General features: G+C 34.3%; 3 protein-coding genes and 1 non-coding gene across 4 annotated transcripts; 2 read left to right on the forward strand and 2 right to left on the reverse strand.

Moving 5' to 3' along the window:
* The first annotated feature begins 1,816 nt into the window (after window positions 1-1,816).
* Window positions 1,817-4,836, forward strand: LOC144547919 (FBD-associated F-box protein At4g10400-like). Its single transcript, XM_078296606.1, has 4 exons — window positions 1,817-1,903; window positions 2,587-3,475; window positions 3,855-4,019; window positions 4,210-4,836. The coding sequence occupies exons 2-4, from the start codon at window positions 2,645-2,647 to the stop codon at window positions 4,468-4,470; spliced, it is 1,257 nt and encodes a 418-aa protein (XP_078152732.1). The 5' UTR covers window positions 1,817-1,903; window positions 2,587-2,644; the 3' UTR covers window positions 4,471-4,836.
* A 1,689-nt stretch (window positions 4,837-6,525) lies between these two features.
* LOC144547925 (uncharacterized) lies at window positions 6,526-7,483 on the reverse strand. The gene is made up of 2 exons (XM_078296613.1): window positions 7,319-7,483; window positions 6,526-7,205 (listed from the first exon to the last, which is right to left on the reverse strand). The coding sequence occupies exons 1-2, from the start codon at window positions 7,478-7,480 to the stop codon at window positions 6,651-6,653; spliced, it is 717 nt and encodes a 238-aa protein (XP_078152739.1). The 5' UTR covers window positions 7,481-7,483; the 3' UTR covers window positions 6,526-6,650.
* Window positions 7,484-11,954: 4,471 nt separating this feature from the next.
* Window positions 11,955-12,059, reverse strand: LOC144548228 (small nucleolar RNA snoR103). Its single transcript, XR_013509299.1, has one exon. It is a non-coding gene; the product is annotated as a small nucleolar RNA snoR103 (small nucleolar RNA).
* Window positions 12,060-12,449: 390 nt separating this feature from the next.
* On the forward strand, window positions 12,450-15,445 carry LOC144547920 (F-box protein At4g22280-like). The gene is made up of 4 exons (XM_078296607.1): window positions 12,450-12,559; window positions 13,287-14,169; window positions 14,546-14,710; window positions 14,901-15,445. The coding sequence occupies exons 2-4, from the start codon at window positions 13,345-13,347 to the stop codon at window positions 15,150-15,152; spliced, it is 1,242 nt and encodes a 413-aa protein (XP_078152733.1). The 5' UTR covers window positions 12,450-12,559; window positions 13,287-13,344; the 3' UTR covers window positions 15,153-15,445.
* The last annotated feature ends 1,067 nt before the right edge of the window (window positions 15,446-16,512 follow it).

Genomic DNA, 16,512 nt, shown 5'->3' on the forward strand with positions numbered 1-16,512 from the left:
AATCAAATTTGGACCGTAAGCACTTCAGTCCATATGCAACCGAATGCATATTAGCCACTCTCTCTCTCTCTCTCTCTATATATATATATATATATATATATGAGCTAGGCTACGGTGAGTTGCGAAGTAAAGCAACTATTTTACTTCACGCTCATATTTTGTGATTTTAAAGTTCAAAACGTCGATCCGAACCGTTCATCTTGTTCTTCATATTGAAATGTGCTTGGAGACCAAATTTTACATTTTTTGGAATTTGTTTACTATTTATTAAGCAATTTTGAAAGTCGCTGATCTGATGGTCCAGAAAATTTTAGTGTTTTTACTGTTCACAGCAAAACAGCAATTTAAAAAAATGCTTAATAAATAGTAAAAAAATTCCAAAATATATAAAATTTGGTCTCCAAGCACATTTCAATATGGATTAAACATCTAACGGTTCAGATCGGTCGTTTGGACTATCAAAATAAAAATACGGCGTGAAGTAGAAACGCGTTTTACTTCGCAACTCACCGTAGCCCACCTCTATATATATATATATATATATATATATATATATATATATATATATATATTTCAATACTTTAAAATTAATTCTGATACAAAAAAATATGTTCCTACGTGTTTGATATTGATTAAATAAATTGAAGAAAAAGTACATAAAATTTGCATTAAGAAAGCAAACTAATGCTGTTACTGTGTTATACAAAATCTTATTTAAAATAAATATTTAAGTGAAAAAGCATAATAAAAAAAAATAATTACAATAATAGAGAAAAAAAGAGCGATTTTTTTTTTTACTGACAAAATTATTCCCCGATCTTTACTTATTCTGACCCCCCTTGAGTGGGGATGGGTACAGTCTGTATTCTTCTGTGTATCTGACTTAATTAGTACAGTTAGTTTTCATTAACTCTCAGCTAAACAATTAATATTCAGTGTCTATTTAAATATAGGGATCTGTTTTGAAACATCAGTGGCTGATTCATTCTCATACTCATTTTTTTTAATTTTTTTTTTATATTTATATGTGATTTTTAGTATGATTTAGAATGAAATGTTATGATAATGTAAAATGACTATCATTCATCACAAAAATATTTAATATAATTGATCCTTATAGTTCGAAAGTATGGCTCCGTGCTTGTCCAGCATTATCACATGATATATTACTGATACGTACCAGTCCCGATGTAACTGGTCGTAGTCTTTGAGTTGGACTCGAGTTCGTGTGTAAAGTATTCAGACTCTGACCTCTAGGTATCTTGTGCTTGTGTGAAATTGTGAACCCCTTTTTCGGCTCAGATTTGGGTCTCATATAGGTCAACCATTTACTGTCGTATAGTGCACTGATCTGTGAGCCTAACAATCTACCTGGCAGACAGACAGTACGAAAACGGTTGCAGACTCGGGCTGAACTTTATCGAGACGCCCTGTCGACGGGGGCTTTACGGGCCTTGAGTTCGGGCTCTTCAAGGCCCATTTCATGGAGGCTTTTGCAAGGACTTGTCTGAACAGTTCGAGATCTGTTTATTTGAGCCTATGGCTCATGGCCCTATCAATTACATACAATAATTACAACAAAATCAATCGATTTTTACTTAAAATACATGGAGATCTACCTTGAAATTGAAATTTGTACAAATTAAAATGAACGGTTCAGATCTTCAGTCCACTACACTCCCAGTCCGAAAGCGGTCTTTTATGTACGGGTGAAACTCTCACGTGGAAAATTTTGAATAAAAAATCTCCTACGTGGCAAAATGTCAATTAAAATATTATTATCCAAGTAATATTTAATCCACTTCTCCAACCCTAGTCGCCTCCCGACTGATCATTTCCCCCCTTTCTTCTTCTCTCCTCCTCCAGTTATCAGTCGCCATTCTACAATCTCATCCATATCCAGGTTTGTACCTACTCTCTCTCTCTCTCTCACACACACACACAAACGCACCCCACCAGATCGTCGTCTTTGAATGTGTGTGTGTGTGCGCGAAATGAGTAAACCTAAGTTTTAAACCTCTTATTTTCAATTGGGATTGGACTGTTGTTTCCAAAAATTTAGGTCTGGTTTCAATTTGATCTGTTGAACTTCACTTTTTACAATATGACCCTTAAATAATGCAATATTGGTTTGCCTTTAACTTTAACAACATTGGTTCTTATTAAATTGACAGACATTGCTCCATTTCTTCAAAAGAATTAAGGGATAATGTCTGTTAAAATTAATGACTGCAATGCATGACTAACTTATTCTTGGATAATGATTTGTGTAATAAACAGCTAGTAATAGGTGAAGGAAAATCATAATTGTTGATCGGTATGTAGGACATAATGAAAGCTTGCTTGTCCTAGGAGTTTACCATTGCACCATTTCTTGTAAATTATGTTGATTAACTACCAATCGGTACTCGCTATTACTTTTTTTTTTTTTTTTTCAAGTGCCACCTCAAACTTCAAAATAGAGCTGTATAACCCCTAGGATTTTTTGGTCAGGTTATCAATGTAATCTGGTTATTTCGGGCCTTGCTGGCACTATAATTTTGTAATGCAATGCTTGTACTTATTTTCTGTTTTTCTTCTCTTCAGAAGCCAAGGCATTGAGCGTGACAAGTTGAAAAATTCTCTGAAATCTACAAATAAAAGAATGCCTCGACGTAAACCTAAATCTAAACCTAAACCTAGACCAATACATAAACCTACTGGCACCACACCCGAAGAAGTTCCAAATACCATAGACAGGATAAGTAAACTACCAGATCATGTCTTACATCAGATCCTCTCTTTTCTCCCACTAAAAGAAGCAGGCCGTACCAGTATATTGTCACATAAGTGGATACATGTATGGCTCTCAATGCAAGGCCTAAAATTTTACACTGATGAATTTGCAAATTGCGGGTCTGAGAAGTTCATCAGTTATGTCAATGCCGCACTGCCTTACCGCTCAAAGCAAGATCTTCAAGTTTTCAAAACATTTTTGTTGAATGATTCTCCCACTAATCTTGCAGCAAGCACAAGATGGATCACTCATGCATTAAGAAACGATGTTCGGGTTCTTCACATTATAATCCGGGCTAAAAGTTCTGGTGAAAATGTGATTTTACCGAGACCTATGTTAACTAGCCGGTCTTTAGAGGAGTTGGGTTTATTTAATTTCCCAAATGTGAACATAACCTCACCAAATGTTATGAGTTTGAGCCAACTCAAAACTTTGAGCCTGCAACAGATGCCTGTCACTTCAGCCTTTCTGGAGACAATAATTTCTGGGTGCCAGAGGCTTGAAAATTTGAATTTGCATTATTGCTGGATAACCTGTTCGAGTATTTCTTCTAGGGTGTTGAGAAATTTGGTTGTGGAAAATTGTGAGATACGGATTCAGTGGAAGAACAAGTTCTACATTTGTACGCCTAACCTTGTGCATTTGCGTTTTAATCAAAAATATGCAATATGCTGGCCCCCTGAGGAGCTCCATGAACAGGTATTTTTTTCTATATCTGTAGTCTTAGCTATTTAGTTATTATGAACATCTCGTACTTGACCATCAAACCAATATGTTCAAAAGATACAACTAAGTTGCATGAAATGTGAGAAAGGCTAAGTGTTTTGGCTAGTGGGTGGGTTAAGAGGGGGAAGAAAGCGGCAGCATGATTTCTTTTTACTCTACTTTATTTTATTTTTTATTAATGTAACTTCTTTTTGGTGGGTTAGGAACACATGCAACTTATCACAAAAAAATAATGATATTGAATTTGGAACTTAGTTTCCAATTGGTACATAATTGTATAGTGGACTCAACCGGTATGATGTGGAGATCCATTTTGGTGTGTGTTCTAACTAGAACATTCTATATGTCTTAGTATCATCGCCCATTTAAGCAAGATTTCCGACATTTGAAGCTAGACGTGCCGAATTTGAAGAGCTTAATACTTGGTGGATTTTGGGTTGCCAGTGAACCTGGGGCTGTCCCATTCTTTCTCCGGCACTCACCAATGCTTGAAATGCTTACTCTGATCTACAGCAAGGTACTGTTTCTTTCTTCTACAACAAATTCATATGCAACAGTACCAACTTTGACCAATTACTTGCTGAGTAATTATAAATGTTTTGGGCTGTGCCTCAACTGGTACCTGCATCAACCAGAAGAGGCATGATAGTACTTGGAAATGCAACACATTGGTGTTCTATGTATGATTGTTTTAATTTTTTTTATAGGGTACAGGATTTGGGGAATTTATGATGGAGAGGAATCCAGTTCCCATTCGGAGTGATTTGTGTTTCCAATGCAAAAAACTGACGTCAGTTGATATAATTTGCCGCAAGACTGATGAAAGTATAGAGAAATTGACAGAGGTTCTGATGAGAAGTGGAATTGCTAATGTGAATCTGACAGTGGGTGATTTGTCTGTTGGAGATGATAGCTTGAAAATGCTTTATGATGTCTTGTATTGGGTACAAGGTCAAATGTTTAAATAGATAACACACTAAATGAAGATGTGCAGCTGCTGGAGCGGATCCACAGATGACCAGGAGTGATGATGCCTTTGTTGATGTTTTGTTTTGTTGATACAATTACCTCAGCCCGGATGTGGCTTATGTTGTTTTGTTTTAGGCAGTTAATCCTAGTATTTCTAACTGATGCTTTTGGTGCCTGTGTGCGCACTGAACTGGATGTTATGTGTGTTTGGTTAGATCTTTTGTGTAGGAATCCCAAGCCGTGTGGGCTTATTGTGAAGCTTTACATAGTCATAGTTAACATCAAAACTCTAGTATGTAATTATCAGGTTTCATGCTAATGAAACGGGCTTAGACTGCTGTCTCCCATCAGTTTTGTGTGTGTGTGTGTGTGTGTGTTGGTTGGTGAGGGCATGCTGTTCAAAACCTATTTGATATTAGGATATGTGATGCTTGATCAAATTCATTGAAACCACAGGTAGGTTGTGTAAGGCGAATGGAACAAGTGATCAGAACACACATATATTAACAATTTTTTATGTTTGGTTGTAATATTATAATAGCTAGAATAGTAAAATTGGTGTTTGTCTTATTAGAATAGTTTGTTTTAACTTTTTGTGAGAATAGCTTGTTTTAATAAGACAAACAAGCTTGATTCCATATTCTAGCTATTCTAATTCAATCAAACATCGAATAGCCTATTCTCTTGCAACCAACCATCCCTAAAAGCGAGAAATATGTTCCATACTTCAAAAGAGGAAGCACAGTGTAGATCTCTATTTGCATTCTTGTAGAAATATGTTCCATACTTCAAAAGAGGAAGCACAGTGTAGATCTCTATTTGCATTCTTGTCTTTTCTTCTGAATTTTAGTTTTGTTGAATGTATCTGATTCCTGAAATAGTTTGATTTATCAAAGTAATTGAATTTTTTTAATTGCATGACTTGTTTTTATCAGAACCGACTACATCATTTGATTTTGATTATACTGCGCTTTGATTATAAAAGATGGCTTGGTCATGTCATATAAATGGAATATTGTACATCATACAATTGCTTGTCCTGTCATTTTGTTTGCATATTCTATTTTTACCCTACAAAATATTAACCTGAGTTGTAATTCATTGAACTTTATTATGCATATATTATGTTTATTTCAAAATAAAGAAAATTTTCACCAGAGACATTAAACATTGCTCATTTAGAACTTTCCAATGTACCTATATTTATTTACTTTCTGTAATGAAGGATCGCAAATAAAAAGACTCAAATGCTTCATTGCTTTCATGTCTTAATTATATCTTACATCTTTTACAATACATATTTATATCCTTAGTAACGGATCTCTTTTTCTCGTAACAAATCAACGATTCTTCTAAGTAGAATAGCTAATCAGATTGCATCTTTTTTTTTTTTTCTTTCTTTTACGCGAATCAATCTGGACTGACTTACATTTCCACACAATTTTCTTTTACTAGAGCGTTAATTCAGGAGTAGGCATTATATCTATCTAGGGGTAGGCACAAGTATAAAATATCATTGGATCTAAATTTTTTTTCGAATCCTGACCCTTCTTGGGTCTGTCGGTGGCAACAGATAACCCGGATTAACATTTTTAGGTCGGGTCTTTTGCAGTTGTAAAAAGATATTAAAATATTTCTTTGTGTGTTACTGGAGAAAAAAATATTTTGAATCTGAGTTATTAATCTCGGTTCAAAAATAACTTATGAATAAGTAAAAAAATTATCATAGTCCTTATAATACATTCAAATTCTAAGTTACTCCATATAAATTAGAAAAAAATGATTTGAATCATTCGACTGAGAGCCTAGATATATGGGCAGTCCTGTTGTAATGGCCATGGTGGATGCCTCTCTGTATGGCATCAAGGGTTTCCTGACATTTTTGCTGTTTGTTAATGGCACCTCTCACAGATATATATAGTGGAGGGATCACTGGCCAAGGGTATGTAAGAGAAGAATTTGAGTACTTTCTTGTTTATGTGTAACTTTATAATATATTAATTACTACTGCATGAACTTTACAATGTGGGCCCCACACAGTAGACACCTAATGGAAATATTGCCGAAATTTTTATTCATACCCTCAGAAAAAAAAAAGTTCCAAACCTGTCTTAAATTAATTTGCTAGAATTGCAAGAAATTGTAAAAGAAATAAATATTGCAAGTATATAATATATAATCACACAGCACCTGTGAAGCAATTTTTCTCCACGAACTCTCCTCTAGCCTTAGTTTTCCCATTATTATCTGTGACCACATCAACATTGTATAATATGATCATCATGCAAACATAGCACAAGAATACCAAAACGGGACCCACAATCCAGAGCAAAAGAGGCATGGCAACAAGAAACAGTCTATTTCCAATAGTATTCAGACCAAATCCTTTCCCCAAAAGCCCACAAACATACTCAACCGTCACGGGGTTATTATCGTCATTTCCTCGAGGAACATTGACGAGAAAGCCAAACTGTCCGAAGAACCTTATAGAGAGAGAATAGCACAAGAAAGCAAAGAGAAAGATGGTGAGAATAGATGCATATTTTATGGTCATCATGTGCTCGTCACGTGATCCGTATATCGTGGTGTTAAGAGGCTTCTTTATAGTGTATGTGCTACTGAGCAACGCGGCGAGGCCAGTTGAGAGAACGATTGAAGTGGAGGCCATTAGTATGGATCCCATAAGTGCATTCCTCAGTGATTGCACTGCTAACATGTCTTTCTTGTTGTTGGCCTAATTCAGTATATATATATATATCAATGTGAAAATAAAATAAGTATTAATTGTCTAATTAATAACAATTAATGATCAGCTGATGATGCAAATTAATTAAGAGGAGTAGGTACCTTGACTATGGTTAAGACCCAAGCTCTCTGTAAGTTAAATTTCAAACCAACATATGTGTGGTGTGGTTCAGTTTTGACCTTGTGCCACAACCAGAGATGGTACGAGATGAACATAAGAAACCCTAATGGTACCAAAGTCATGTCAAGCCACCACCAATTCATCCTTAGTTCCATTCTCTGATCTCCCATTCTATAGTACTCCAGCTAGCTAGCTATATATATACTCCCTCTCCTATCCCTTGATCTGTATATATAGATATACCAGTTTATATATATATATGAGATAGGTTACATGCTTTGCAGGGCCGGTCCTGAAGATTTTGAGGCCCGGGGCGGAAGAAAATTTGGGACTCTTTATATATACAAAAATTTTATAAGACCGGTCAATACACTTCGATAAGTACTTCAACACTATATGCTTTGAGTCATTTTTGTATTTTTAAAATCCAAATAGTAAATCCGAACCATTCAATATGATATCCATATTAAAACGTGCTTGGAGACCAAATTTTACATTTTTTTTTACATCTTTTTTACTTTTTTTAAGATAGGTAGAAAATCCATTAATTTAGAAGATTCTGAACCATAAAAAAAATTCTACTTACCTTAAAAAATAATAAAAAATTCAAAAAAATGTAAAATTAGGTCTCCAAGCACGTTTTAATATGGATATTAGGTTGAATGGTTTGGATCGACTATTTGGACTTTTAAAATGCAAAAACTACTTATAAACATATGGTGCTGAAGTACTTATGGAAGCAATTAGGGGTGTTCATCGGTTCGGTTCGGTTTCAATTGAACCGAACTAGGCAAACCAAAGTTATAATTTGGTTTTAAAAATAGAACCGAACTGAACCGAACCGAACTAAAGTTTTATTTCGGTTTCTTCAGTTTCTTCAGTTTCTTCGGTTCAAATCGAAAGATATTAATTTTTTTATTTAAAACAATTGATTTGTAATAAACCGAAGTATATTAAGAAATAAACCAGGGTATTAAGAAATAAACCAAAGTATTTAAAGCAATTGATTAAGAAATAAACGAGGTATTAAGAAATAAACTGGGGGTAGTACGGACCAAATTCATAATATATAAAAATTCAACCAGTTCGGTTTTTTCGATTTTGAAAATTTCCAAACTGAACCGAATCCAAGTTATAATTCAGTTTTAAAAAACAAACTGAACCAAACCATTAAACTGAATAAATCAAACTGTTTAGTCCAAACTAATTTGATTTGGTTCAAAACCGACTAAACCGGACCCAATAAACACCCCTAGAAGCAATTAGCCGGTCAGATTTTTTATTGATATGCCAATAAATCATATTTATTTATAAAAAAATTTGAACCATTTATATATACAAAATTTGTGCTCTAATAGTTTATTTATTTTTAATATATACAATTTTATATATATAAACTTTTTTTTTTGAGGCCCCTAGAATTTTGGGACCCGGGACGGTCACCCTGGCTGCACAGCCCCAGGGCCAGGCCTGATGCTTTGCAAATTGAAACACCAACTTTAATTTACAAAGCATGATAGCCCCTCTATATATATTACAAGTAACAAGTTATATATATTATATATTATAAACTAGGTAGCTAGTGCTTTGTTGGGTGCGGTGCCTTTAATTTTGTCTTCTTATAATTTAAATATATTGGCAGACAATTCACTGCAGGATAAGTAAAACCTAACTTAGGTGTATTAATTTTAGATCATGCTAACCAAAGAAAAAACATATACCAAATAGTTCACTCCGAAAATAAAATAAAATGAGTAGTGTTAAAATGCACCATATTGGTTTTGTGCTCCAACCATACTCCACCTCTTTATCTCTATTCTCAAAGTTCAAACAGTCGATCCGAGCGGCTCAACATGATCTCCATATCAAAATGTGCTTAGAGACCAAATTTTATATTTTTTGAAATTTTTTTACTATTTTTTTAGATAGGTACAAAATCACTGCATCTGGACCATCCAAAAACAGTGATTTTGTACCTATCTAAAAAAATATAAAATTTCGTCTCTAAGTACATTTTAATTTGTATATCATGTTGAGCGGTTCGGATCGAATTGATCGTGGTGGGATACAAAACTAAAATTTCGTCTCTAAGTACATTTTAATTTTGTACCTATGGTTGGGACACAAAACTAAAATTGCATTTTAACTCTACTCAAATAAAATAAAATAAATTTATGATCATGGTGGGATACAAAAGTTGTGGCAGCTGAGTCATACTCTATATATACAACGACAAATATATATATGCTAGCTACCTAGCTAATAAAAATAATGTAAATTTTGTTTTAAGAAATATATATAAAATTAAATGACTAACCCATCAGCTTTTTAACGATATAAATTTCATTGTAGTCCTTGGAATCTAGTGGCTTCACCAACAAATCTATATCCAAATAAGATCGATAATTATAAAAAAAAAGTATATTATATATATTGTATTGTATGATTAAATTAGATTTGTTTTGCCATATCATGCAGAGGTATTTAAATTAACCATTCCTCGACACAATTATCACAATTTCAACTTTATTTTATTGGACACATTCATAGTTTTACATGAACCTTCTAATTATGATACACATCAAGCAAGAAAAAACAAAAAATGTCAACTAAATTGATCGTGCACAAATTTCGTAACTAAATTGTTTGCATACCAAATTTTACATTTTTTGAAATTTTTTATTATTTTTTTAGATTTATTGAAAATCGTTGTTTTTTTATGGTCCAGATTTGTTTGAAAAACAATGATTTTCAATAAATCTAAAAAAAATATAAAATATGGTCTCCAAATACATATTAATATGGATAACAAGATGGGCGGTTTGGATTGACTCTTTGGACTTCGAATCCGGTGATTTATAGTTCAATGCACAAAGATGCCTATGAATTGCAATGTATGGTAGCCTTGCTTATATATATATATGACTTGTTACGCACAATATGGTTCATGCCCTCATGCATGCATTTCGTAATAATTTTTAGACCGTATGTATGATACTTTTTATAATTGAGCATGCACAAATTTAATGCCAGTTAATGTCAACTAAAACACCTAAGTGGAATCACCAAATTACTTGAGAATTCACTTATAATTATAAATATTTTTTGCCAGAATTAATTTCACATGCCTTTCAAAACATTAATTTTTCTTTGCTTGGTATATTAAATAGAGTAGGTGTGTTGGAATATCTTAATAATAATTACTTAAATGATAACCAAAAGTTAATAATTTTTCTTTGGAAAGGGGAAGAAGGTCACAATTCATATCCAATCGTCCAAGTAATATTTATATTTATCCGCTCTAAATACTAAATGCATAGCTGGTGTTGTTAATCAGAAGATGTTGTAACATAAACCTCATGGATGATGTTGATCTTCCTTGTCAGAATTTAGTGACTATATAAAGGAGTCAAAGAAAATTTCGAAGAAGTAGAGGCAGAGGAAGAGTTCAGGCTGGTTTCTGTTGTTTTGATGTAATAGGCTTGTTGCTTAGTGCTTTTCTGATTCATAGTTACTAACCAATAGGTGTACTAGTCTTGAGTTTCTTGCAGGCTGGTTCTACAGAAACTTTTGTTTTTGTTCAGGTTAATTAGGTGCTGTTTTGAATTTTGATTCAAGTTTTGTACTCATTCTGATGGAGTTCTAACTGTTTGGAGCTCTTTTCACATAAATTGTTCTATGGTTTCTAATGAAATCGGTGGAAAACACCCACTTTCTTCCACACACAAAAAAAAAAAAAAAAGTACGGACACCACCTTCACTTGCACCATCACGGGCCATGGCCAGAGATGCCGCCTTTATCACCAGTTGCTTTCGTTTGAAAACAAATGAGAAAAAAAAAACACAAAATATCAACATTAAATTCTTCATAAATTTGGAGTAGAAGGCTTCAAAAAAAAATTGAAGTAAAATGTAATGAGTGTATTTCATTTCATACCTCTGCTTCTTCGTGAGTCATCACTCTTGATCGAAAAATCCATACAAATAGCTTGAACCCGAAGCTGTCATTGTATCACATATTCACATCTGAGATGCATGGCACATGTACATGAATTACACAGAGAAAATATAAAAGAATTGACTGACAGAGAGTTACAGAATGAACAAAAATGGTGCCACTATATACCTCCAATGGAAAAAAGGTTGCCTTAAAATGGTACCACCAAGTGGTACAGAATAAATCTGGCCTCCTACAATCACACCAGCTTGAAGCATGTTCTGACAAGTCAAATGTATTTCCATTAATAACATTTTTTTTCTTACAAAATCATACGATTAAAAGCATAATTACTTCCCAATTATACCAATATTTTGCCTCAAACTATCTTGTACAAACATAAATTTGAGAACTGAACGGTAGATAAAAAAAATGATATATTTGTGTTAGTTAATAAAAGTGGAAATATATAACTACCTTGTTCTGGTAATTAAGAAAGCAATCTAACATGGTTGGCTGCTACTTTCACCGTTGCCAGTTGCCCGATATGGATCCTGTAACAACACAAAAAATTGCTAAGTAACGTGAAGTAGGAGTTTGTATAACCTTTATAAAAAAATCAGGGGAGTAAAAGCAGTTCAATCAATTCTAAATTCTTGACATTAAAAGGCCGAATCAACACACTTTAGCTCGTCCTTTATGGGCTCACATAACTTATAACAAGCCCATCTAAATACCATGCGATTTATATCTGTCCGTATTTACAGCAAGCTCGCAAACTTACACGGCCCACTAAGAATTAGAACATTTTCTAGTTAGACTAACTTCTAATCGGTCTAATTCAGTTAACCTTCAAATGTGCATTCAAGCCTTGAGATATATATATTTATGAAATGGACTCTTAGTTTACAATAATTTTGCTTAATTACCACCAACTTCAGCATTTGGTCAAAAAATATACACTACCAAAAACTTAAAATTTAGCGTATAATTGAAAATTTTCAAAATCCAAATTTTGTAGAAAAAAAAAAAATCCAAATTATGGAAAACAAAGAACAGGTGTGCATGTGCAATGGTCCTTTGTGGGCTCACATAACTTGTAGAAAAAATTCTCCTACGTGGCGAAATGTCAGTTGTCCAAGTAATATTTATTCCACTTCTCCAACCCTAGTCTTAGTCTAGTCGCCTCCCGAGTCCCGACTGATCGTTTCCCCCCCTCTCTCTCTTTCTTCTTCTCTCCTTCTCCAGTTATCTGTCGCCATTCTACAATCTCATCCATATCCAGGTTTCTATTCTATCTACTCTCTCTCTGTCACACGCACGCACCACCCCACCAGATCGTCGTATCTGAATGTGTGTGTGCGCGCGCGAAATGAGTAAACCTAAGTTTTAAACCTCTTATTTTCGATTGGGATTAGACTGTTGTTTCCAAAAATTTTGGTCTGGTTTCAATTTGATCTGTGGAACATCACTTTTTACAATATGACCCTTTAAATGATGCAATATTGGATTGCCTTTAACCTTCAACTGAGTCGCTAACTGTGTGTCCCTTGTCCCACTACACTTCTTTTTAATAAATTAATATCAATATTGATTCTTATTTTTGACAGACATTGCTCCAATTTTCCAAAATAATAAATCATAATGTCTGTTAAATTAATGACTAACTTACTTTTGGATCATGATTTGGGTAATAAACAGCTAGTAATAGGTAAGGTAAATCAGAATTTTTGTTCGATGTGTATGTCATAATGAAAGCTTGCTTGTCCGAGGAGTTTACCATTGCAGCTTTTTTACTTGCTCTTGTAATTTATGTAGTTTAACACCCAATCGGTACTCGCTGTTACTTTTTTTTTTTTTCCAAATACCAATCAAACTTCAAAGTAGAGCTGTACAACTCCTAAGATTTTTGGTCGGGTTATCAATGTAAGCCGGTTATTTTAGGCCTTGCTGGTACTATAATTTTTTATAATGCAATGCTGAGACTTATTTGCTGTTCTTCTTCTCTTCAGAAGCCAAGGCATTGAGTATGACAAGTTGAAAAATTATCTGAAATCTACAAATAAAATAATGCCTCGACGTAAACCTAAACCTAAACCTAAACCAACACATAAACCTACTGGCACCACACCTGAAGAAGTTCCAAGTACCACAGACAGGATAAGTAAACTAGCAGACCATATCTTACATCACATCCTCTCCTTTCTCCCACTAAAAGAAGCAGGCCGTACCAGTATATTGTCGCATAGGTGGATACATGTATGGCTCTCAATGCAAGGCCTAAAATTTTACACTGATGAATTTGCAAATTGCGGGCCTGAGAAGTTCATCAGTTATGTCAATGCTGCACTGCCTTACCGCTCAAAACAAGATCTTCAAGTATTCAAAACATTTTTGTTGAATGATTCTTCCACTAATCTTGCAGCAAGCACAAGATGGATCACTCACGCATTAAGAAACGATGTTCGGGTTCTTCACATTATAATCCGGCCTAAAAGTTCTGGTGAAAATGTGATTTTACCGAGACCTATGTTAACTAGCCAGTCTTTAGAGGAATTGGGTTTATTTAGTTTCCCAAATGTGAAAATAACCTCACCAAATGTTATGAGTTTGAGCCAACTCAAAACTTTGAGCCTGCAACTGATGTATGTCACTTCAGCCTTTTTGGAGACGATAATTTCTGGGTGCCAGAGGCTTGAAAATTTGAATTTGCATTATTGCTGGATAACCTGTTCGGGAATTTCTTCTAGGGTGTTGAGAAATTTGGTTGTGGAAAATTGTGAACTACAGATTCAGTGGAAGAACAAGTTCTACATTTGTACGCCTAACCTTGTGCATTTGCGTTTTAATCAAAAATATGCAATATGCTGGCCCCCGGAGGAGCTTCATAAACAGGTATGTTTTGTATATCTGTAGTCTTAGCTATTTAGTTATTATGAACATCTCGTACTTGACCATCAAACCTATATGTTCAAAAGATATACAACTGAGATACATAAAATGTGAGAAAGGCGAGGTGTTTTGGCTAGTGGGTGGGTTAAGAGGGGGAAGAAGGCGGCAGCAGCATGATTTCTTTTACTCTACTTTTTTTTTATTAATGCAACTTCTTTTTGGTGGGTTAGGAACACATGTAACTTATCACAAAAAAAATAAATGATATTGAAATTGGAACTTAGTTTCCATTTGGTACATAATTGTATAGTGGGCTCAACCGGTATGATGTGTAGATCCATTTTGGTGTGTTCTAACTAGAACATTCTATATGTCTTAGTATCATTGCCAGTTTAAGCAAGATTTCCGAAATTTGAAGCTGGACGTCCCAAATTTGAAGAGCTTAATACTTGGTGGATATTGGGTTGCCAGTGAACCTGGGGCTGTCTCATTCTTTCTTCGGCACTCACCTCTGCTTGAAAAGCTTACTCTGATCTGCAGTAAGGTACCATTTCTTTCTAGTCCAAATTAATATGCAACGGTACCAACTTTGACCAACTAATTGCAGAGTATTTGTGAATGTTTTGGGCTGTGCCTCAACTGGTACCCGCACCAACCAGAGAAGGCATGATAGTAGTACCTTGAAATGCAACACTTGGTGTTCTATGTATTGATTGATTTAATTTTTTTTATAGGGTACTGGATTTGGGATGGATATGGATCCAATTAACCTGCTGAGTGATTTGTGTTTCCAATGCAAGAATTTGACGTCAGTTGATTTACTATGCCGCAAGACTGATGAAAATATAGAGAAATTGACAGAGGTTCTGATGAGAAATGGAATTGCTAATGTGAATCTGACAGTTGGTGATTTGTCTTTTGGAGACGATAGCTTGAAAATGCTTTATGATGTCTTGTATTGGGTACAAGGTCAAATGTTTAAATGAAGATGTGCAGCTGCTGGAGCGGGTCACAGATGAACAGGAGTGATGATGCCTCTGTTGATGTTTTGTTTTGTGGATACAGTTACCTCAGCCCTGATGTGGCTTATGTTGTTTTGTTTTAGACAGTTAATACTAGTATTTCTAACTGATGCTTTTGGTGCCTATGTGCACACTGAACTGGATGTTATGTGTGTTTGGTTAGATCTCTTGTGTAGGAATCCCAAGCTTATTGTGAGCTTTACATAGCCATAGTCATCAAAACTTTAGTATGTAATTATCAAGTTTCATGCTAAGCATTAACGGAGTTAGATTTTTTTTTTTTTTCTAAAACACACACGCACACACACTAAATGAAGAATTCCTTTTAGAATACTGTGACTCCCATTTTTTTTTTCTTAGTTTTTTGTGTATGTGGATTGTGGAGGGATGTTAGTTCAAAATCTGTTTGATATTATTCAGTGTTGGAATTTATTTTGCTAAATTGATGTCATTATCTTGCACTATATCAATTATTATTAATCTAGATATCTGCGCCAACAACTTCTTCACATTCTACTGAAATAAATTTTGTTGAATGTTAAACTACGGGCGACAATTAAACGGGAGCAGATCACCTGCCCCCGGGGTGCAGGATTTTCCTGCCCCCTCAGTCACTGTGGGGTGGGGTCGGGTTTAGGGTGGGTGGGGCCGGGTTTAGGGTTTAGGGTGGGTGGGGCCCACTAACAGTGACTCTGGGGGCAGGAAATTCCTGCCCCCCCAGGGGGGCAGTAGATTCGATCCCCAATTAAACGATGCAGAAAGAATCCAAACAGTTGAAGCACATTTATTTTACGAGTTATGTGTCTATATGTGAACATTTTAAACTTTTTAATTAATTTAGTTATAGTCAAGCGGTTAAATTAGAAAGTTTATAAATTAATTTCAATGTTTTTTTTACTACTTGACTCTATACAAAATTAATTTAAAAATTTTAATTTCTTGCATGCAAAGTAGATGGATTTCAATGATTTGAATTTGTTATTTAAAGTCGATTCAATAAATTTTAGAATTAATTTCACACATAAATTTAGTAAATCTAAGAACACTAGTTCTGCTCGTTACTATGTTGTACTAAAAACTTATCTAAAAAAGTAAATAAATAAACTGGAAAAGTATAATAAAAAATAATTAAAATAATAAAGCAAAGAATCGCCAATTTTTTGGCTCAGAAAATTATTTTCTCATCTTTACTTATTTCAGTTCCCTTGAGTGAGTATTCCCTGCAGCATGACATGAGAAGCATAAAATAATGACAGTTAGATTAAAATCAATTCGATATCTAAAATATAGGAAGAGCTATTGTCAAACGATTCAGATCTCATTT

The sequence above is a fragment of the Carex rostrata genome, chromosome 32 (assembly GCF_964058835.1).
Source record: "Carex rostrata chromosome 32, lpCarRost1.2, whole genome shotgun sequence".
Lineage (NCBI taxonomy): Eukaryota > Viridiplantae > Streptophyta > Magnoliopsida > Poales > Cyperaceae > Carex > Carex rostrata.